Below are 16,407 nucleotides of genomic sequence, written 5' to 3'. Positions count from 1 at the left end.
AATATTACACAGTGTTAATATATCACAGAGAAGGAGCAGCACGTTCTCACTTTTTAAAGCTACTAACTGGTAGATTCTTGGCCTGTATTCTGGAAAAATGATGGAAGTGCTCATAGCTGCTAATTTATTTTCAATGACTAATCATTTCAGCTACAGATGGTCAATAAAAGCAAATATTAGACTTTTATTTACAAAAATCCTTTACACATCCTCGGCTGTTCGCAAACCTCCTGTATTTTTCAACATCAAGTCGAGCAAAAAAGTAAATTCCAGATGGCGTTCAGATTAAAAAAGAGAGATGATTAATAACTAGATATACATGCCTTGTTTAGGTTTGTGCAAGGAGTCACTGTATTTTTAGGACTGAGGTTAACAACACCTATGTTATTGTCGAGCCTTGTTCACATCTGGCGACTTTATTTTAATTAAATCTCAGTTTGTTATCAAATGTTGTACCCAAGTATTTTTAGGTCTGGATGGTTTCAACACATCTGCCATGAAGTTAATGTAGGAAGATGCTCCCTTTTTTTAGTTGAGAAAACAATCTAGCAACTCAGTAGGTGTTCTGTAACTTTCACGCTTTAAGGATGAGATGTCCTTAAAGCGCTGAGAAAAATGAAAAATTGAATTTGAGCAATCTAATGTCGTCTTAGAAGATGAACTCAGGCTAATGAACGTCATTTCTTCTGTTTTGGGTATCTGTTACATGAATCCATCTTTTAAAGCTTCTCAAGTGTCTAACAGTGGTTCACAAACTTTGTCAACATTGCACAAACATGAATCCACATTCTGTCTGGACTATTGTTACTGATATTCAAACCACGTCTTAGAAAAAATGTGTTAGGAGCATAAACGTGTGCTGGAGCCAGCAGGTGAATAATGATGTTTTAGGGGAGTGACCCAGTTACCAGTTTGTCTGACTTCTCTAGCACATTTAGCCTGTGCTGCGCTTCTTATTAATATTAAAAAATTAATGAAGGCACATGAATTTTACATCTTTTTTTTTTTTTGTTCACTGCGTACTGTGAGATTTGAGGAGGGAAGGAGGCAGCGGTGCAGAGCTCACCCAAAGGTACAGTTCTAGCAGACAAACACTTTTTCCTATCGCGCTGTGCAAGAGCTCTCAACATGATGTCACTCTTTTTCAATGGATGCCCTGAGGGAGGTCACATGGGGTCAGCTCTCTGCCGTCAAAGGCTTGGCAGGGCTGGGATTTGGAATATGCCTGCCGCTTGTGCGATCCCATTTCCTGCCCCCGTAAGCCTGTCTCACAAGAGCCACGTCAGCTCACATCTCTTCATGGGCTGCAAGTGCAGTCCTCCTGCATTCAAACCTGCTGTCTGTGTGTGTGCAGGTTAACAGAAGAAGTCAGCTTCGCAGACACATACTTTGACGAGTAGGGACGATGTCAGACTTACTGATTTAACTTTTAATTCACCTGTCACTCTGTTTTCTCATTTACTTGTTTGGTCTATACATTCATGCATAAAAGAAAAAACATGCTTATATCATAAGCATGCTGTAGTGAATTTTTACCTCACACAACAATTGTTTGGTCAAATGTGGTTACATCTGTTCTGTTTATCCGTTCTGTTAAACCCACTCGTCCTGCAAATCTAGCACCTTTACCCCACGGTTCCTTTCAAACGCCTACAGTTCACCTGCTTCGTCTTCCTCTCAGCTCCCACCTTCTCCTCATTTCTAGCACTGTCTGTCTAGAAGAAGTGGGTCACAGACTACAGCTGGGCTAAAAGCCTAGACTGAGGAGAGGAGGTTCTCTAAATAAAACACCGTACAATCAGCTGTCTCGGGGGTGCCTCATCATACATACATAAACATAAATGGAAAGAAGATGGGAAAGAGTTCGAGAGGGAGAGATAATGTGAATGTAGCCTGATCGATGAAATGCATTTGTGGTCTTGTTGTCTTTGTGAAGACATGAAGATATTTCTGCTGACAAATAACTTCGTTGGAGCATAATTAGTATAGATTCTGCTATAGGTTACTCATTTACTGTTGGGTTATCTACTTAGATTACATATTTGACTCCACTGTGTGCTTGCTGATTGTCAGCACTGAAAGAAATACTCTTATCATATGGAGTACTAATACAACCTTTCCAGAATATTACATTACAAATAATGTGATGAGTAAATAATATGTTTGTTTGTTACGTGATTTTAGCTTGTTCCACTAGAACTTTAAAGTTTTCCACTTATTTGTTTTGAAATGTTGTTATCACTCCTAAAACTAATAAACGGTTTTCACTTTGGTGCAATGGGGACACCGTGTGGAAGGATCTGCTACTCCAACTGAAAGGATCCACCGCTGATTGGATGAGCCAGAGAAATGTCAGGCCTCCTGAGGGGAATGCATGAAGATAATTTAATCTGAAAGCCAGGAACAACAGAGTCTGTGGAGACCGGGGATAGCATGGCCGGGGTTCACACTGCTGATCCACACATAAGACACAGCCTTAGATCAGACTGCTCCATTTGGACCAGATGGTCTAGATCTGATGACGACTGCGTGAATAGTAATGACAAAAGTGATGACTTATGAGCAAACTGCTGTATGATCTTTCAATCTTTACCCAGGATAATTCAATGTTAGCAAATCTTCAACTGAGTCAACATTAAATGCCAAGTTGTTGTAGTTTAATGGAGAAATCCTCAAGGGTCATTTTCACTATTATGGCCTTTATAAAATACATTATACCATCTGAAATAATATGTGCAGATTGCCTTTTTATTGTACTGAATGCAGCATAATTCATTTTAGTTTTTAATTTTCCCTAACTGTTAACAAACAAACTTTTTGCTAATTCACTGCAGAAACAGAAAGAAATTGACAAGTATCAGACCTATAATACTGATATGAGATATGTCCCCTGTTATTTTCTCTGATTCAGTCTCATACAATCGCTGTAGTTTTGGCGCCAATCGTTCATTCATATAAAATTCTGTGTCAGTAGTGGAAAGGAGCCAGGCAGTTCAAGCCAATTAACACAATTAAAGTGACGCCACGAAAAGAAACTAGGACTATGTGTAACAGTCTCAGGGATTAGAGAACTGCTGACCATAAGTGACGTGGGACCTGTTCATGGTGCAGAAAACAATAACGTCAACATATATGTACAAGTTTACATTTTTGATAAGTGCAAATGAAACCGACTTTCATTTAAAAAGACCCTCATGTAGCACACTGATTCAATTTAAACGCTATAAAATACATTACTTATATTTAGCTCTAAACAGTTTAAACAGCAATCAGTTATTAAAATAAAGTTCCTATCAATGGACACATCAACATTATCTTCTGTCTTTGTCTACTTTCCTAATTGTAATGCTTTATAAGGTATGACAGTGTGAAAAAGCATAATGAGGAGAATAATTATGAGACTCTGAAGATATTTTAATTGTGTGATGTAGTTGACTAAACAAGTAACTTTTTTTAACACTATACTTCAAAAGGTTAGAATATCTATTAGGTATTAGATGTTTAGAATTTAATTTGTCATAATTTAATTTGAAAAGTGAAACATATTTTGAATTCATTAGTTACAGAGTGAAATATTTAACTGTTAACTGTTTCAATTTTGATTATTACTGCTTATTCCTCATAATAATCAAAAAGCCACATCACAAAATGTCCCAATATATAAGAATATTTCCTAAGATCAATTAAAAGAGGGTTTCTTAACTGATGAAGACAGGTTGCTTTGACAGCGGCAGTCAGCTTGTCTGTATTGTTGGGGTTGATGTCACGACAATAACCTTTTTAGATGCATTAGTATGTTAATACATACATCAATAGAAATACAGAGCTAAGGCTGTACTAAGTAGCTAACTGGAACGGGTTCTGTACATTATCTTCTCATCAGACCGAAGGACAGACTTCCACAACACATCTCCAGGTTTCAAATGTACACAGGTAAACTTCAGTCTGGCTTTGATGTGCTGCTGTGTGAGCATTTTACAACAACACATGACAGTGTTTAAAGACGAACTCTGGACTGCAGCTGATTCACACACAGTTACATTTTTTTAGGTTGAGTTTAATTGTATAATTGTCCCGTACTGTGTCTTAATGGGATGTACTCTTCTTCCTCGTCAATCAGCCCCAATCTCTAAAGCTCTACTCTCTCATCTCATCTATGTGCTCAGAAAAATCTTAGATTAGAGTCTAGTCCTCCTTCTGGCAGCTATTCTGCTATCAGTTACACTAGTCAATGGAAAAACAGTCTAGCTGCCAAATGTTAGGTTCTGCTTTGTCCTGGTGTGCACCTGTGTCCTCACTGTCTGTGTCTTCCTCGTGACAAAGCCACTTGCTTTGTTTTGTTTGATATCTCATCTTTTTCTGACCCACAGATAATGAATCCTAATAACTTTGGGGAGCTTGAGGGTGACATTTGTGCTTTATGTGTGGATTGCCAAGATATATTTGGACACACAGCAAGTCCTCCTCAGGATAATCTACCGATCCAGGAGGGGGACCAAAGACTGATACTTGACAATCATGTGTTCTTCCAATGTTACCACTCTCAAAATATTTTAATTCACTCTACTTTATGCCACTGGTGTCTTTTGTAAACCTAATTAATTGAATCCTTCCTTTACGTTTTGTGAGCACAGAGCAGCTGTAACAAGACAAAGCCGTGTCCCTCTGCAATTAATTATTTTCTTTGAAGATTGAAGATGAAGATATCAAAAAGTATATTTACTTGATGACTAAATAACACAAAACTAAAGACATTCCCTTTCCTCAGAAGTAAGTAACCAGCTAATCTTAGCATGCTAATGCATAAAACTAAATTTGTGATGAATTCATGATGTAAATATATGCATTCATTCCCTATGGAGCAGGGTGACCTGATAGAATCACAGGAGACAGTTTTAAGCTGAAATAGATCACCACTGTAGTCGCCTACAGACACGGATTAACTATTTTAATCCCATTGACGCAGTAGGACAGGTTCTAAATGGTTATAGGAGGTTATAAATGGAGTTAAAAGCAGGGATCAGAAGAGGAGGACTCGGACAGGACACAATAGATCAAACCCTCAGTGTGCTGGTGAGGACGGAGAGATCCAGATACTAGGTGCTAAGGCTGCAGCAGTTCTACTAAGGACCTAAACTTCCAAGAGTTCTTGTGGACTTGAGCTTCAGCTTTCTGACATCCACAACCATGGAGTCTGTGGCCCAGACGGTGGCTGCCTCTGCAGCCTTCGATAGGGACACTTTCCCCAGGAAAGTGCTGCGAGCAGCCCCCAGAGGAGCCTCGTCTCATTTTGTGGGGAGTTCGATCGTGATCCTCTCTTCATTTGCAGTCTCTTCTTTAGCTATGAACTGTGGGAAGAAGATCCAAGAGTCGAGAAACAAACCCAACGACATCTAGCAACAACGGGCAGATGGATGGACTTTTTCTTAGTTAACACTTCTTAAGCTGAGCAATCCAATCAAGAATTTATTTTTATGATGACATGATGGATACTTATTCATAGACAGCTGCCTTTTGTGTTCCTGTAGCAAAATGTGATGTGTCTTATGGCATGGTTGGAGTTTTCTGTGTGCTCCTGCAGTAAAAAAAAAAAAAAAACCTTTACTGACAGAAGAGGATGAAGCTCTCCTGGATGTGAAAGAAAACAACAAAAGAGCACAGACAGCTGTGATTTCAGAGAAGCAAGATATTTGAAAACCATATGCAGTAATACCGTCAAACCTCAAGCTACTTTTTACCTCACGCTTGTAGCCAGCAGTCTCAACACATGATGTAAAAATACAGACAGTAGAAAAATGTTTTATAATGACCATAAAGACATTTGTATTAGAACAAAAACAAACCTTTGTTTAAATAAACAGCTTTAGTTTTACTAAAGTTCTGGACTTTGAATATCAGTTTTTATTTAGAACCAAATTAAATGAAACTAAAACTAATGCAAGCTGTGACTTACCAAAAAGGATGTATTCAGTTCTTACTTGGAGCCATTTACCTTTTGATTTAAATAAATTGTAATTTAGCACTGTATTTACATTAAGCAGTAGTCTTTTATGGCCTCTTTCAAAAGTACTATTTTGGTATTGGTATTGAAACTACCTAGAAGATTTTTTTTCCTTTTAGAAATTGTGGATGATAAATGTGTTTCTCTCTGAGACAGAAAAATCTTTCAATGATTAGAATTGGTCGATTTGCAGCAAGAACCCTTAAGGAGAAATACAGACGATGCCTTTTGTCATCTTGCCACTAGGGGGTGGTATTGTCATTAATGTTTGCATCACTTTTACTGTAAATGCCTTTAGCTGGTACAAAAAGCGATTTTACAAAGTCACATAAGCTTTTTAAAATATTTTATGTACAAAAAATAAGTACAAACAGGAAAAAAATTATTCAGATAAAATTTTGTGCTGATGAGATTAACATCACGTCTGCCATGTTTAATAAAAGTCCACATTTGTGCCCCAAACTGTTAGGATGCAAACGAAAACAGAGCACAGAGCTTTTATATATATATATACACGTTGTGCTTGTGTGTTGGTTGACGTCTTCAGAGTGTGTTGAGGCTCCGCAGCCTCCGCTCAGTGAAGAACCGGTGAGTCTGTTGTGTTGGGTTTTGGCCGTTATCTCCACCTGAAGCACCGAAGTAGGACAACATGGACCTGTTGTTCTGCCGCTGTGCTGCCTTCTCCCCGTCCTCCTCCTCGTCATCCCTGGGGACATATTTAACAAAGCAAGGCTGATTTTTTACACTGTGGTTGGGTCTCATGTCCCGAGGTCAAACGATTTGCACAGACATTAAGTGTGACCTGGAAATCAAAGCGGCTGCAGCTTTCACCAACACATGCAAGTATACTTGTCTACAGACACAAACACAAAAAACAGAACATTTCAAAGGCATTACTGTGGATTCCTTTGACCTCTATGGACCCTTTTCATAGAGTAGGTGGACTGAAAGAAATTGTATTGCTTTTTGAAAATATCTGTCAAACACTGGTCAATAAAAAACAGAGAGGGTAATTATCTCAAAGCAGTATCACCAGCAGCACAGATACTGCAAATTAAGTTCTAAAGCTGGATTTAACTTAATCAATGCGAGTTGACAGTCTTTACCAGTGGACGGTGACCGCCTTGCTGTCCATCAGTGTTTGGGCGGTGCTCCAGCTAAAGCGGACAAACTGGGGGTAACCAAACATTGGGTCCAGGTACTTCAGCAGCCAAGCTTTAGTCTTGGGGTCTGAAAACAAAGAGATAGATTCAGTTCCTCTGTCGGTTTATCTTAAATGTTGTTTTCACATGCAAATGTGTTTTTAAAAATAATATTTATGATTTATAACCAGTGAAAGAGCAATAATATGCATATGCAGTAATTTTAACATGTATCTCGAACATGATTTGGGAGCAATGTCTGTGTTACCGTTTGGGTATCCTGAGCCGTAATCTGTATCCACTTCTCCCAAGTTCTCAGCAAATTTCCAGCTTTTTACAACATGATCCCTAGCCACCTGAAAATAATCACACAACATAAAGGAAACTATTGACAAAATCTAAACAATTTTAGAATGTGGGCGTGTGAGGTTTTCAAAAGCAACAATTTTTAGTCTCTAATGCTAAATTACGGCCACTGGAGGCCTTCGTAACAGTGCACATTTACAATAAGAAAAAAGGGAGACAACATGGGGGCCTAGAAGAAAAATACTGACATAGCATCCTGGTGGTCCTCACTAACCTTTGCACAAATACTAGCTGCACTGACAATAGGAAAGAGGGAGTCAGCCTTTGACCTCACTGTCACATCGATACCAGGGAACAGCTGGGAGAGTTTCTCCTCATACTTCTCTGCTGGGCCAACTGTGTCCACATAAACCTGTAGAAGACAGATGGAAGAAGGAAGACCAAGACAAAGCAGATGGAGAAGAGTAAAGGAGGATGGGACAAAAAAGGTAAATGGAAGTCACGTCACCAAATGCTAAGATTCTTCTTTAAAAACGATAAATGATTATTTTATCCAAACAAACCAAAATTCTTTCCACTGAGGAAAAACAACACAAAAATAACAGAATCAAACATCTACGTATATCTGAATTTGATGGACATTAAAGGGAACCCACAGAACGCATCCCCCTTCTTAAAACATGTGAAAACAAATACATACATAGGTGTATAAGGTTGAATTAGATTAAAACATTGTAAAAGCACAACAGAAAATAGGACCTATATTTAAGGCATAAATAGTATAGTAAAATATAAAGCATAATGCAGATTTATACATATGTAAATTACTCGTATACCTCTTTGAGCTGTACTCCACTGTCCAAGGCATACTGCACCAGACCAATTGCTGTATCGTGTGACAGAGCGTTGAGGTTGTATTTTGTCCTTTAAGTAAAAACAAAGATTATATTGATGTATGAATTTAAGTGCCCAACCTCTGTGTGCATGATGTTATATGCGTCACGTACCTCTGTAACATGCTGGTGGAGATGGTGTTGGGTGAAAGAATCTGTAGAGCCCAGCCCACATAACTTTTGGCTTCATCCAGTTTTTGGAAAAGGTTCTCTCTTTCTGCCTCTGTTAAGGTCTTTGAATCTAATAAAGAAGAGGCCAGTACATTAAATTGGGTACATTATTTAATTCAGTATTCAGTGATTTGCAAGTCTTCTTTCACCTACATGTGACAATGACAATGGCAACAGAACAACTTTAACAAATTTCAACGCAAAATCATGGCAAGATATGGCCTGATCCCTTTCAAATCACCACTTGCAGCCATGCAGGTCAACAGGATTACCTGCCACTTTCAAGTCCTTCAGCGCCTCCTTTTTGGAAACTGGGCAGAAACAGATTCCATACACCATGGGCCCTGGAGCACAGAACAGAAAAAGTATAATTAAAAAAGAAAATGATGAATGCAAACTACAAGACCAAATTCTTTTTTTAAACACACGAGATTGAGTAGAGCTTAATTTCCTTTTCCCAAATGAAACTAACAGCATACCCAGCACAGGCCCCCTGCCTGCCTCGTCAATGCCCAAACAGCAGTCCTCTTTTCTGCAGACATCAGGGATCTGAGACGTCAGCCGACAGCTAACGGAGTTGTCTGTTTCATAGGGACTGATATCCATGACTGCAGGCTGGGAAGACAAGGGGCACGTTAAATATGTGAACACGTGTAGTTTAGTTAGTAAGTAGCTCTCGTATTAAGATGTAAAACATGTTGTAAAGCAACTCAAACTAGCTAACTACATGCTAGCATAGATACTGTTCAAACTACTGAAAGCAACCTTTTCTAATTAAAATACCTCAAACTTGCTGTCTAAGCGACTGGTTTAAGTTGTTCGCAGAAAACATTTAGGTTGCACATATCCCGAAAAGCGTGAATAAAGCTGAACTTTAGCTGAAATTGTACCTTTACTTTCTTCAGTGTTGTGGTTTCTGCTGCAGATTTGGCGCCTCTGGAATGACGTCACTCGCCGCTTCTTCTTCGTCTCTTTAATGGCGGAATCACCGCCACCAGCTGGTGCGGAGGACCGACAAAACAACAAACAAACGATTTTCGTTATTGTTTCTCAATTTATTGTTAAAAGATAACAACGTTTAACTATTTCTCTGCAGTTTTATATAAGTTCCCTTCTGTCTGCATCATTTTGTGGGAATAACGTGTTACATAATGTTCATAAAATCCACCCTCCTATATTATGTTTTCCCATTTTAAATAATGTTATAGTGGTGTCATTTTATTTGAATGTTCTACATCCATCACCCTGCTCTCCCTGAATCTCACTCCTCTTGCTGCCCTTCTCCAACTTATACTAATGGCCAGTTTCTGTTTGACTGAAGTATATTGTTAGGTCAGTGTGATCATTTTGGCATCCCTGTTTGTTCCAGTTGTAGGAAATCCACCCTATTTGAATAAATGAGTGGTCCAATACATTAGAAATTACTCTTAATATAGTACAATCCAGACTCCACCACCCACTGTGATCTCAATAAAACATATAGTAGAATTATCACAGTTTCAACAAAAACTGATAAATTATAACTTTGTAAAAGTAGAATGCATGGCAGATCTTCTGTTTTGGGTTGGTGTATCAGGTGTATCTAATAAAGTGCCCACTAAGTAACATCAAAATGTCCTCGGCTCGCTTATAGCCCTATTTCAAACTGGTTACACATTAGCACTTTAATGCTGATAAAGGTCTCTCAACATCAATCTATTGCAATAAGAACAAAACTTGGTCATGGCTAATTGTTGCCTAAACTATTACAAAATAGTAAACAGCAAAAAATCAGTTTTACAAAATATAATGCTGAAACTTAGAAGAAGTACATACAAAGTTAGGTTTGTCATCTGTTCTTTAATGCAGTACTTTGAGATGTAATTTATCATCTGTGGTTCTAAAATAAAGTCCTTATCTTGAGTGACACATTTTCAATTGCTGTGTTTTGTTTTAAATGTCAATTTGCATCTGCAAAGACAATAAGTGATAAAACCAGCCTGATACTTTCTAAACCCGACATACAGGAAAACAAACATGGCAGGATTTAATCGTTTAGGCAACAATCAGCTAAGAACGTCTGATTAAAAACAAATATATTCAGAAATATGCACCACATATCATTTTATAAGAATTGTACAAGCTCACCTCAAGGCCCTTCATTTTTTTATTTATTTTATTGTGCTTTACTGGTGAGTGTTTCAAAACAAAATTGTAAGTAACTCAGTTGGTGTATCATCTGATTGGTTTAACCAAGGCAGGTTTTTCTGGTATGGCATTTCTAAGCTGAGCCTTATTTTTACTTTTCTACTGATGTACCACTCTTAAATCATCTTTGTTGCTTGTCAGACTCAAACACAGTGTCTAGTCCATGAACTTGACATTTTGATTTGATGCCGTCTGGATGGGTTTTAACTGCAGCTGTTTGTGGAGGTGGGGAGGGAGCCTCAGGTGGAGAGAAGAAGGCAGTGTAAAAGGAAAGCCATGTACAAAAGTCCAAGTGTATGCTGGTTGCTGAGCTGAAATTGGCCTTGCCTCTGGTGCTTTGCACCCACCCCTTCGCTCTCTCTCTGCCCCGCTCCCTCACTGAATGGCCCTCTTTGTCTTTCTCAGTAACATGCAGTCCCCAGCCGATTAAATGTGGGGAATTAGTAGTCAATTTTAGCCCACCACACACACAAACACACTAAACAGCTTAGGGTGGTGGGGCTCTGATTGTGTTGTTATTACAGTTCACACGTCAGCAGCGTGTTTTTAATTGACTTTTTCATTGCACCATGTGTGATCTGCTGCTTCATAAAAAAATACTCTTACAAGTGACGATTATAAATAAATTGATTTAATAAATGACAACAATAATATTCCAACATTGCTTTTTCTTGTAAGGAAGCAAAATACTCAAGTGAATGTATAGCAAACACTTTACAAAACTATTCAGAATTATACAAAATGGAAGAAGCAAAAGTATGACGCACAATGCATTATTACTTACATAAAAATAATAAGTACATGGTAAGAGGATCAGTATAAATTGATAAAGTATGCATCACGTGATAAAGGTGAAGCCTGTGGTAATGACCATTATTCACATTGCTGAAGAGGCAGGGGGCAACTCAGACACAACATAGCAAAAAACTGTAAAGATGAAAACATGGTTTTGGCTTACATGCAGTGCAGAAAAGTTGTACATGTGATTCTAATCCTTAAGTAGGACCCAAAGCTGGCCAATTATCTCAAGAGATTTGGTTGAGACGTGTACTTAGAGATTCTAACTCAGTTACTGGATAAATCAGATGTGAATCAGCAAAAAGTTAGAAAGCAACAAAAGCAGACTTAAATGGAGGTTCCTGACATAGTGAATACTTTCAGATGATCAAGTATCCAAGGTCATATTCCTCCTTTGCTATTGGCACAAACTGAATGGAGTTGAGGTAAGTGTCCAAGACTGCGAAATAAGCCGAAATACATCTTCAAGAGCTCTCTTTCCCTCTCGTTTTCCTATTTTCCCCTTAATTGCTTAATTGTTCAGTTCAGTGAAGTCAGTGTAAAGAAAAGTCAGAAAATACAGATCGAGTTATCTACACGGAAAAAAAAAAGGTTGCAATTGTTCTTTTTCTGGCCACAAAAAATAAGCAACCCCAGGGAACATCTTACTGAAACAAAACACGCTTTTTCCCAAAGCAGTGGTGCAGATGTAAAAGTGTAATATCAAATCAGTCACAATAGAGTTACACCCTAGGATATGAACAACATCAATAAACTTACTACTCATATAAAATAACACAATAACATCAAAAACATCCTTTAGTTTGGTTAATACAATCTGATAATGTCAATGTAAACCCATCACTTTCGGGTCAAATCAGAGTCATTCATCATGCAACAAATGTCCACTCAGTGTCTCTCTCATCTACTGCTCGTTTTCACACTTGCTGTACATCCCAACTCACATATTTATGATGGCACACGTTTGTTAAGGTTTATTTATTTTTTTGATTGGCTGTTGACCCATAATTCACACTTCACGTGGTGTGAGTTTGTGGCAGTTTTATTTGTAACTTTGTAAGGCCCCATGGATGCGTCTTGCATTATATTGGCTAAAAAAAGTACAAACCTCTGATATATCATCTACATGGCACATGCGCGCGCGCACACACACACACACACACACACACACACAGATCCACTCACACGCTTCCCATATTTCCCTCTGCTCAGTTGGTCTCCCTCACGGTCTTGTGAGTGTGGTGTAAACAGGCTGCTCCCAGTGTGTGGGGCTGTGAGAGGGGGCCACACTGGAGGGGTCTCCTATGGTAGTGTACAGAGGCCTCTGTGTAGGGCCCATGTAGGAAAAGGCTGAGTACAGCCCCGGGGCCTGGCTGGAGTGGGCATAGTATGCCCCGGGGGCCTGGTGCTCTCCATACTCAAACTGAGCCCTGGAGGCCAGAGAGGGGAAAGCGGAGCCATAGTGAGGGAGGCTGAGTGGGGTGTAGGTGACATGGGTGCCTGAGGTTGGAGAGGATGAAGCCTCAGCGTAGTGGCTCCCCGATGCCGACTCGCTCTTAATCTGCGCCTTGGAGGGATCGGAGGACGATGGAGAAGCCTGTGGCTGCTGCTGTTTGGAGAGCCAGGCCGAGTGCCCGCTAGCTGCTGCCAGGGCATAGGCATAAGACGAGGCTGATGACGCAGCTGCGGGGGCCCCAGTTCCACTCTGTGGGTGACCATTTGGTGGAAGGTACTGGTCAAACTCGTTTACGTCAAAGGGCTCGATGTTGGACATCACCTCATGGCTGATCTCTCCAATGTCCATGGTGCCAAAGTCGATGTGGGGTTTAGTGCCCGATGATGTTGGACCACCCGATGCCCCTTCGGGTCCCACCCCAAGGGCTCCCCTGGAGCCTCCTGACCCTCCAGCCACTCCTGCTGCCCCCTCCCGCTTGGCATCTGACAGTTTACCAGACTGGAGCTCTGTCTTTGGAGTGGTGGGGGGTGTAGGTGGGCTGTGACCCTGACCTGTAGAGAGAGGAGAAGGTACAATATGGTCAAGTGAACTAGTCTTAAGTTTATAGTTTTCCTCTTTATTCAAATATCTCTTGAAATTTAAAAATATTAATTCTAATATTTTGTCCAGATCCTATACACTGCCTACCAGCAGAATGGTGGTGGTGATGGTGGTGGTGGTGCAGTTCACCCAGGGGAGACCCAGCCCCACCGTTGTGCTCCAGATGCAGAGTCTTGTAATGTGACTGGGAGTGGCTGGCCTCCCCTTCCCCCTGGCTGTCGGACTCACTGGTAGGCATTAGTTTACCGTTTTTGCGTCTCCGGGGCTGGTACTTGTACTCCGGGTAGTCCTTCTTGTGCTGTTTCCTCAGCCTCTCCGCCTCCTCGATGAATGGCCTCTTGTCGTTCTCGTTCAGTAACCTGGGGAGAGAAAAAAAAAGAGGTGATTTAGTCTCATAGGCCTTCTGACTTAATGTAAAAGTATTTCCCTAGAATATGTGTCAAAGTTATGAAGGATGTCTATTAATACCGTGCGTAATAGGGCAACACTTAGTAGACTGATAAATCAGCTTTCATTACGTCTAATGGGGTAATATCCACCATTTGTTAGAAGCACAGTCTAAAATCAATGCGTTTGTTTTGTATTCCTTCTGTCTTCTTGTTATTAATTTGCCAACCTTTACATTTAATTTAAAACCTAACAGCCCCTACGCACAAACACAGCCTATGTGCCTCTGTATGGTCACACTGTTCTTTTCTGGGACAGCCGCTCCATACAAACCTCCACAGTTTGCCGAGGGTCTTGCTGAGCTCCGCGTTGTGCAGGTGGGGGTACTGGTCGGCCAGTTTCCTCCTCGCCGCTTGCGCCCACACCATAAAGGCGTTCATTGGCCTCTTGACGTGGGGTTTAGTTTTGTTTCCGTTGTTTATGCGCACCGGCATGGGCACAAGTGTCCAGTCATATCCGTCCAGCACCTGACTCACCGCCTCCCTGATGCCGATCGGGAAACGATCGTCTTCTTCCTCTGATTTGGCTCTGGCTCTCCCTGCATCATCTCCGCTGCCATCCGCCACACAGAGCGTGGTCAGCTGCTGCGGCGGCCCGCTCAGGGGGGAGTCCTGGCCGTGGGGCGCACCGGATTGAGTCGGTGACAATGAGTGACCATCGTCTGACCCTCCAGGACTCAGCTCCGCCTCGGACAGGCTGTGCTCCTCGCCGGACATTTTTTTTTTTACTTAATGACAAGACAGGCCTCGAATACAAAATGTTATTGTTTTAGGGAGAGTCCACACTATTCAGTGTAATTAAATCGTTTTAATTAAATATGTCTGGAGTCTACAATGATCCCAGTTATTGCTGACTCTACTCAGGGAAAGCCATTGTGCTGCGTAAAAGTGTCCAAATCCGTTCCACGGTCGACTGTAAATCCTTTTCAGCAAAGGTAGCTACACCTAAAATCACAAGCAGAATGCCAGAAATAATAATTAATAAATCCACAAATTACTTATAAATGTAGTTTTACCGTGAATCAAACAATCTCCCAGTTTACTTTATTAACATACGGCTTTTCTAAATGAACAGTAGGGAGATATTTATCTGGCCACATGGTAAAAACTGAATTTCTGGTCAATCATAATTTAAAAAAATGATCATCCGCAAACGGGACCAAAGAACCATATCAAGAAAAATCACACTCTGTCATTAATATGATCACAACCAAATCAAGGCCAAACCTCTTAATAAAACTAAAACGAATACCGCTGGCACACAAAATACTGATATGAAACAATCTCTTTTATCATATAAATTACGTTTATAAAAAAAAAAAAAAAAATTACATAACTTACCAGTTTAGATGTCCAGAGGTTCAACATGGGAGTGTGTGTGGCTGACTGTAGAGCCGATGAATGGCTGCTCTGTGTGGCAACACCGGAGCTTAAAGAGCGCCTTGTGAGAAGGACCGGGAGAAAAAAAGTGATTGAAAAGTGGAAAACATTCCCAAAGAGGCAGCATTCCAGGACACAGGGAGCCCCGCCTCCAGCATCACGCCGCGCTCCGGTTGGCCCGCTAATTATCCCGCTGCTCTCCCATTGGACGCCAGGAACACACCGGTAATGCCCGTCTGTCCGTCAGTGCAACATTTCCAACAGGGAAGAGGTGAGATTTTACATCGGAGTGGCTTAAATGACTCCACAGTGCGCCCATTTAGAGGCAGGAGAAGGCCAGCTTTGTTGGACGTGTTGACATGTTATATCAAACAAATAAACAATCATGAGGAGAGTTATTGCCCCGTGTGGTCACGTTCCTCAATCAAAAAAAAAAAAAATAAATAAAAAAAAAAGATCAAATTAACAAAATTAACTAAAACAAAAATCGTGCATTTTGAAATTCGTTTCTGATTTAATTCTAGGCTTCTGTGTTAGAGTCATTATGATAAAAAAGGAGTGTTGTAAACCTCACTGGAGTGACACAAGTGAAGTAGATGAACGCTGGAAGTAAAAATAATAAGATAATTTAGTGAGACTATACAAGAGTTAGTGCAACGCAAGCGTAAAAACCAATGCGGATCAGGTTAGGTTGAAACTATCACCCCATACCCTTTAATATAAAAAAAAGATTAATGTAGACATGTTCCAGTCAATGGGTTGAATTAATTTCAACTCAGTTTACTTATCTATTCTCAAAACACTATGGTGGTCTCCTTTTATAAAGTAAATTGAAATATTAAACGAAGTCTGGGCGTTTTAATGAGTTCCCTTTTGTGCGTAAAGTAAGACTGTGATGGCTGATTTGTACTGTAGCGCATGCAGATCGTGATCAGTGCTGTTAATCCACGGCCCGACAAGAAGGAAGAGAATCGCCTTTAGTAGCATCTGATGCGCGCGCGCACACACACACACACACACACACACA

General features: G+C 40.3%; 2 protein-coding genes across 2 annotated transcripts; both read right to left on the bottom strand.

The window, feature by feature from the left end:
- Positions 1-6,314: 6,314 nt before the first annotated feature.
- On the bottom strand, positions 6,315-9,454 carry rnaseh2a (ribonuclease H2, subunit A). Its single transcript, XM_026358909.1, has 9 exons — positions 9,404-9,454; positions 8,993-9,128; positions 8,786-8,857; positions 8,457-8,583; positions 8,286-8,373; positions 7,724-7,861; positions 7,412-7,499; positions 7,108-7,231; positions 6,315-6,707 (listed from the first exon to the last, which is right to left on the bottom strand). Exons 2-9 carry the CDS (start codon positions 9,117-9,119, stop codon positions 6,545-6,547), a joined length of 927 nt encoding a protein of 308 aa, XP_026214694.1. The 5' UTR covers positions 9,120-9,128; positions 9,404-9,454; the 3' UTR covers positions 6,315-6,544.
- A 1,899-nt stretch (positions 9,455-11,353) lies between these two features.
- On the bottom strand, positions 11,354-15,449 carry LOC113161243 (transcription factor Sox-10-like). The gene is made up of 4 exons (XM_026358719.1): positions 15,342-15,449; positions 14,275-14,945; positions 13,642-13,913; positions 11,354-13,505 (listed from the first exon to the last, which is right to left on the bottom strand). Exons 2-4 carry the CDS (start codon positions 14,715-14,717, stop codon positions 12,721-12,723), a joined length of 1,500 nt encoding a protein of 499 aa, XP_026214504.1. The 5' UTR covers positions 14,718-14,945; positions 15,342-15,449; the 3' UTR covers positions 11,354-12,720.
- Positions 15,450-16,407: the final 958 nt, after the last annotated feature.

The sequence above is a fragment of the Anabas testudineus genome, chromosome 1 (genome assembly GCF_900324465.2).
Source record: "Anabas testudineus chromosome 1, fAnaTes1.2, whole genome shotgun sequence".
In the NCBI taxonomy this organism is placed as follows: Eukaryota; Metazoa; Chordata; class Actinopteri; order Anabantiformes; family Anabantidae; genus Anabas; species Anabas testudineus.
Note: the sequence above shows the minus strand (reverse complement) of the source record. Positions and strands in the feature narration are given on the sequence as shown.

Excerpts from the sequence above, each read along its gene's own strand:
- rnaseh2a (XM_026358909.1), bottom strand. The coding sequence starts at position 9,119 with ATGGATATCAGTCCCTATGAAACAGACAACTCCGTTAGCTGTCGGCTG. Across the intron at positions 8,858-8,992 it reads AGGCAGGGGGCCTGTGCTGG|GGCCCATGGTGTATGGAATC; the intron begins GTATGCTGTTAG and ends TCTGTGCTCCAG. Across the intron at positions 8,374-8,456 it reads TCCACCAGCATGTTACAGAG|GACAAAATACAACCTCAACG; the intron begins GTACGTGACGCA and ends TTTTACTTAAAG.
- LOC113161243 (XM_026358719.1), bottom strand. The coding sequence starts at position 14,717 with ATGTCCGGCGAGGAGCACAGCCTGTCCGAGGCGGAGCTGAGTCCTGGA. Across the intron at positions 13,914-14,274 it reads ACCCTCGGCAAACTGTGGAG|GTTACTGAACGAGAACGACA; the intron begins GTTTGTATGGAG and ends TTCTCTCCCCAG. Across the intron at positions 13,506-13,641 it reads TCACCACCACCATTCTGCTG|GTCAGGGTCACAGCCCACCT; the intron begins GTAGGCAGTGTA and ends CTCTCTCTACAG.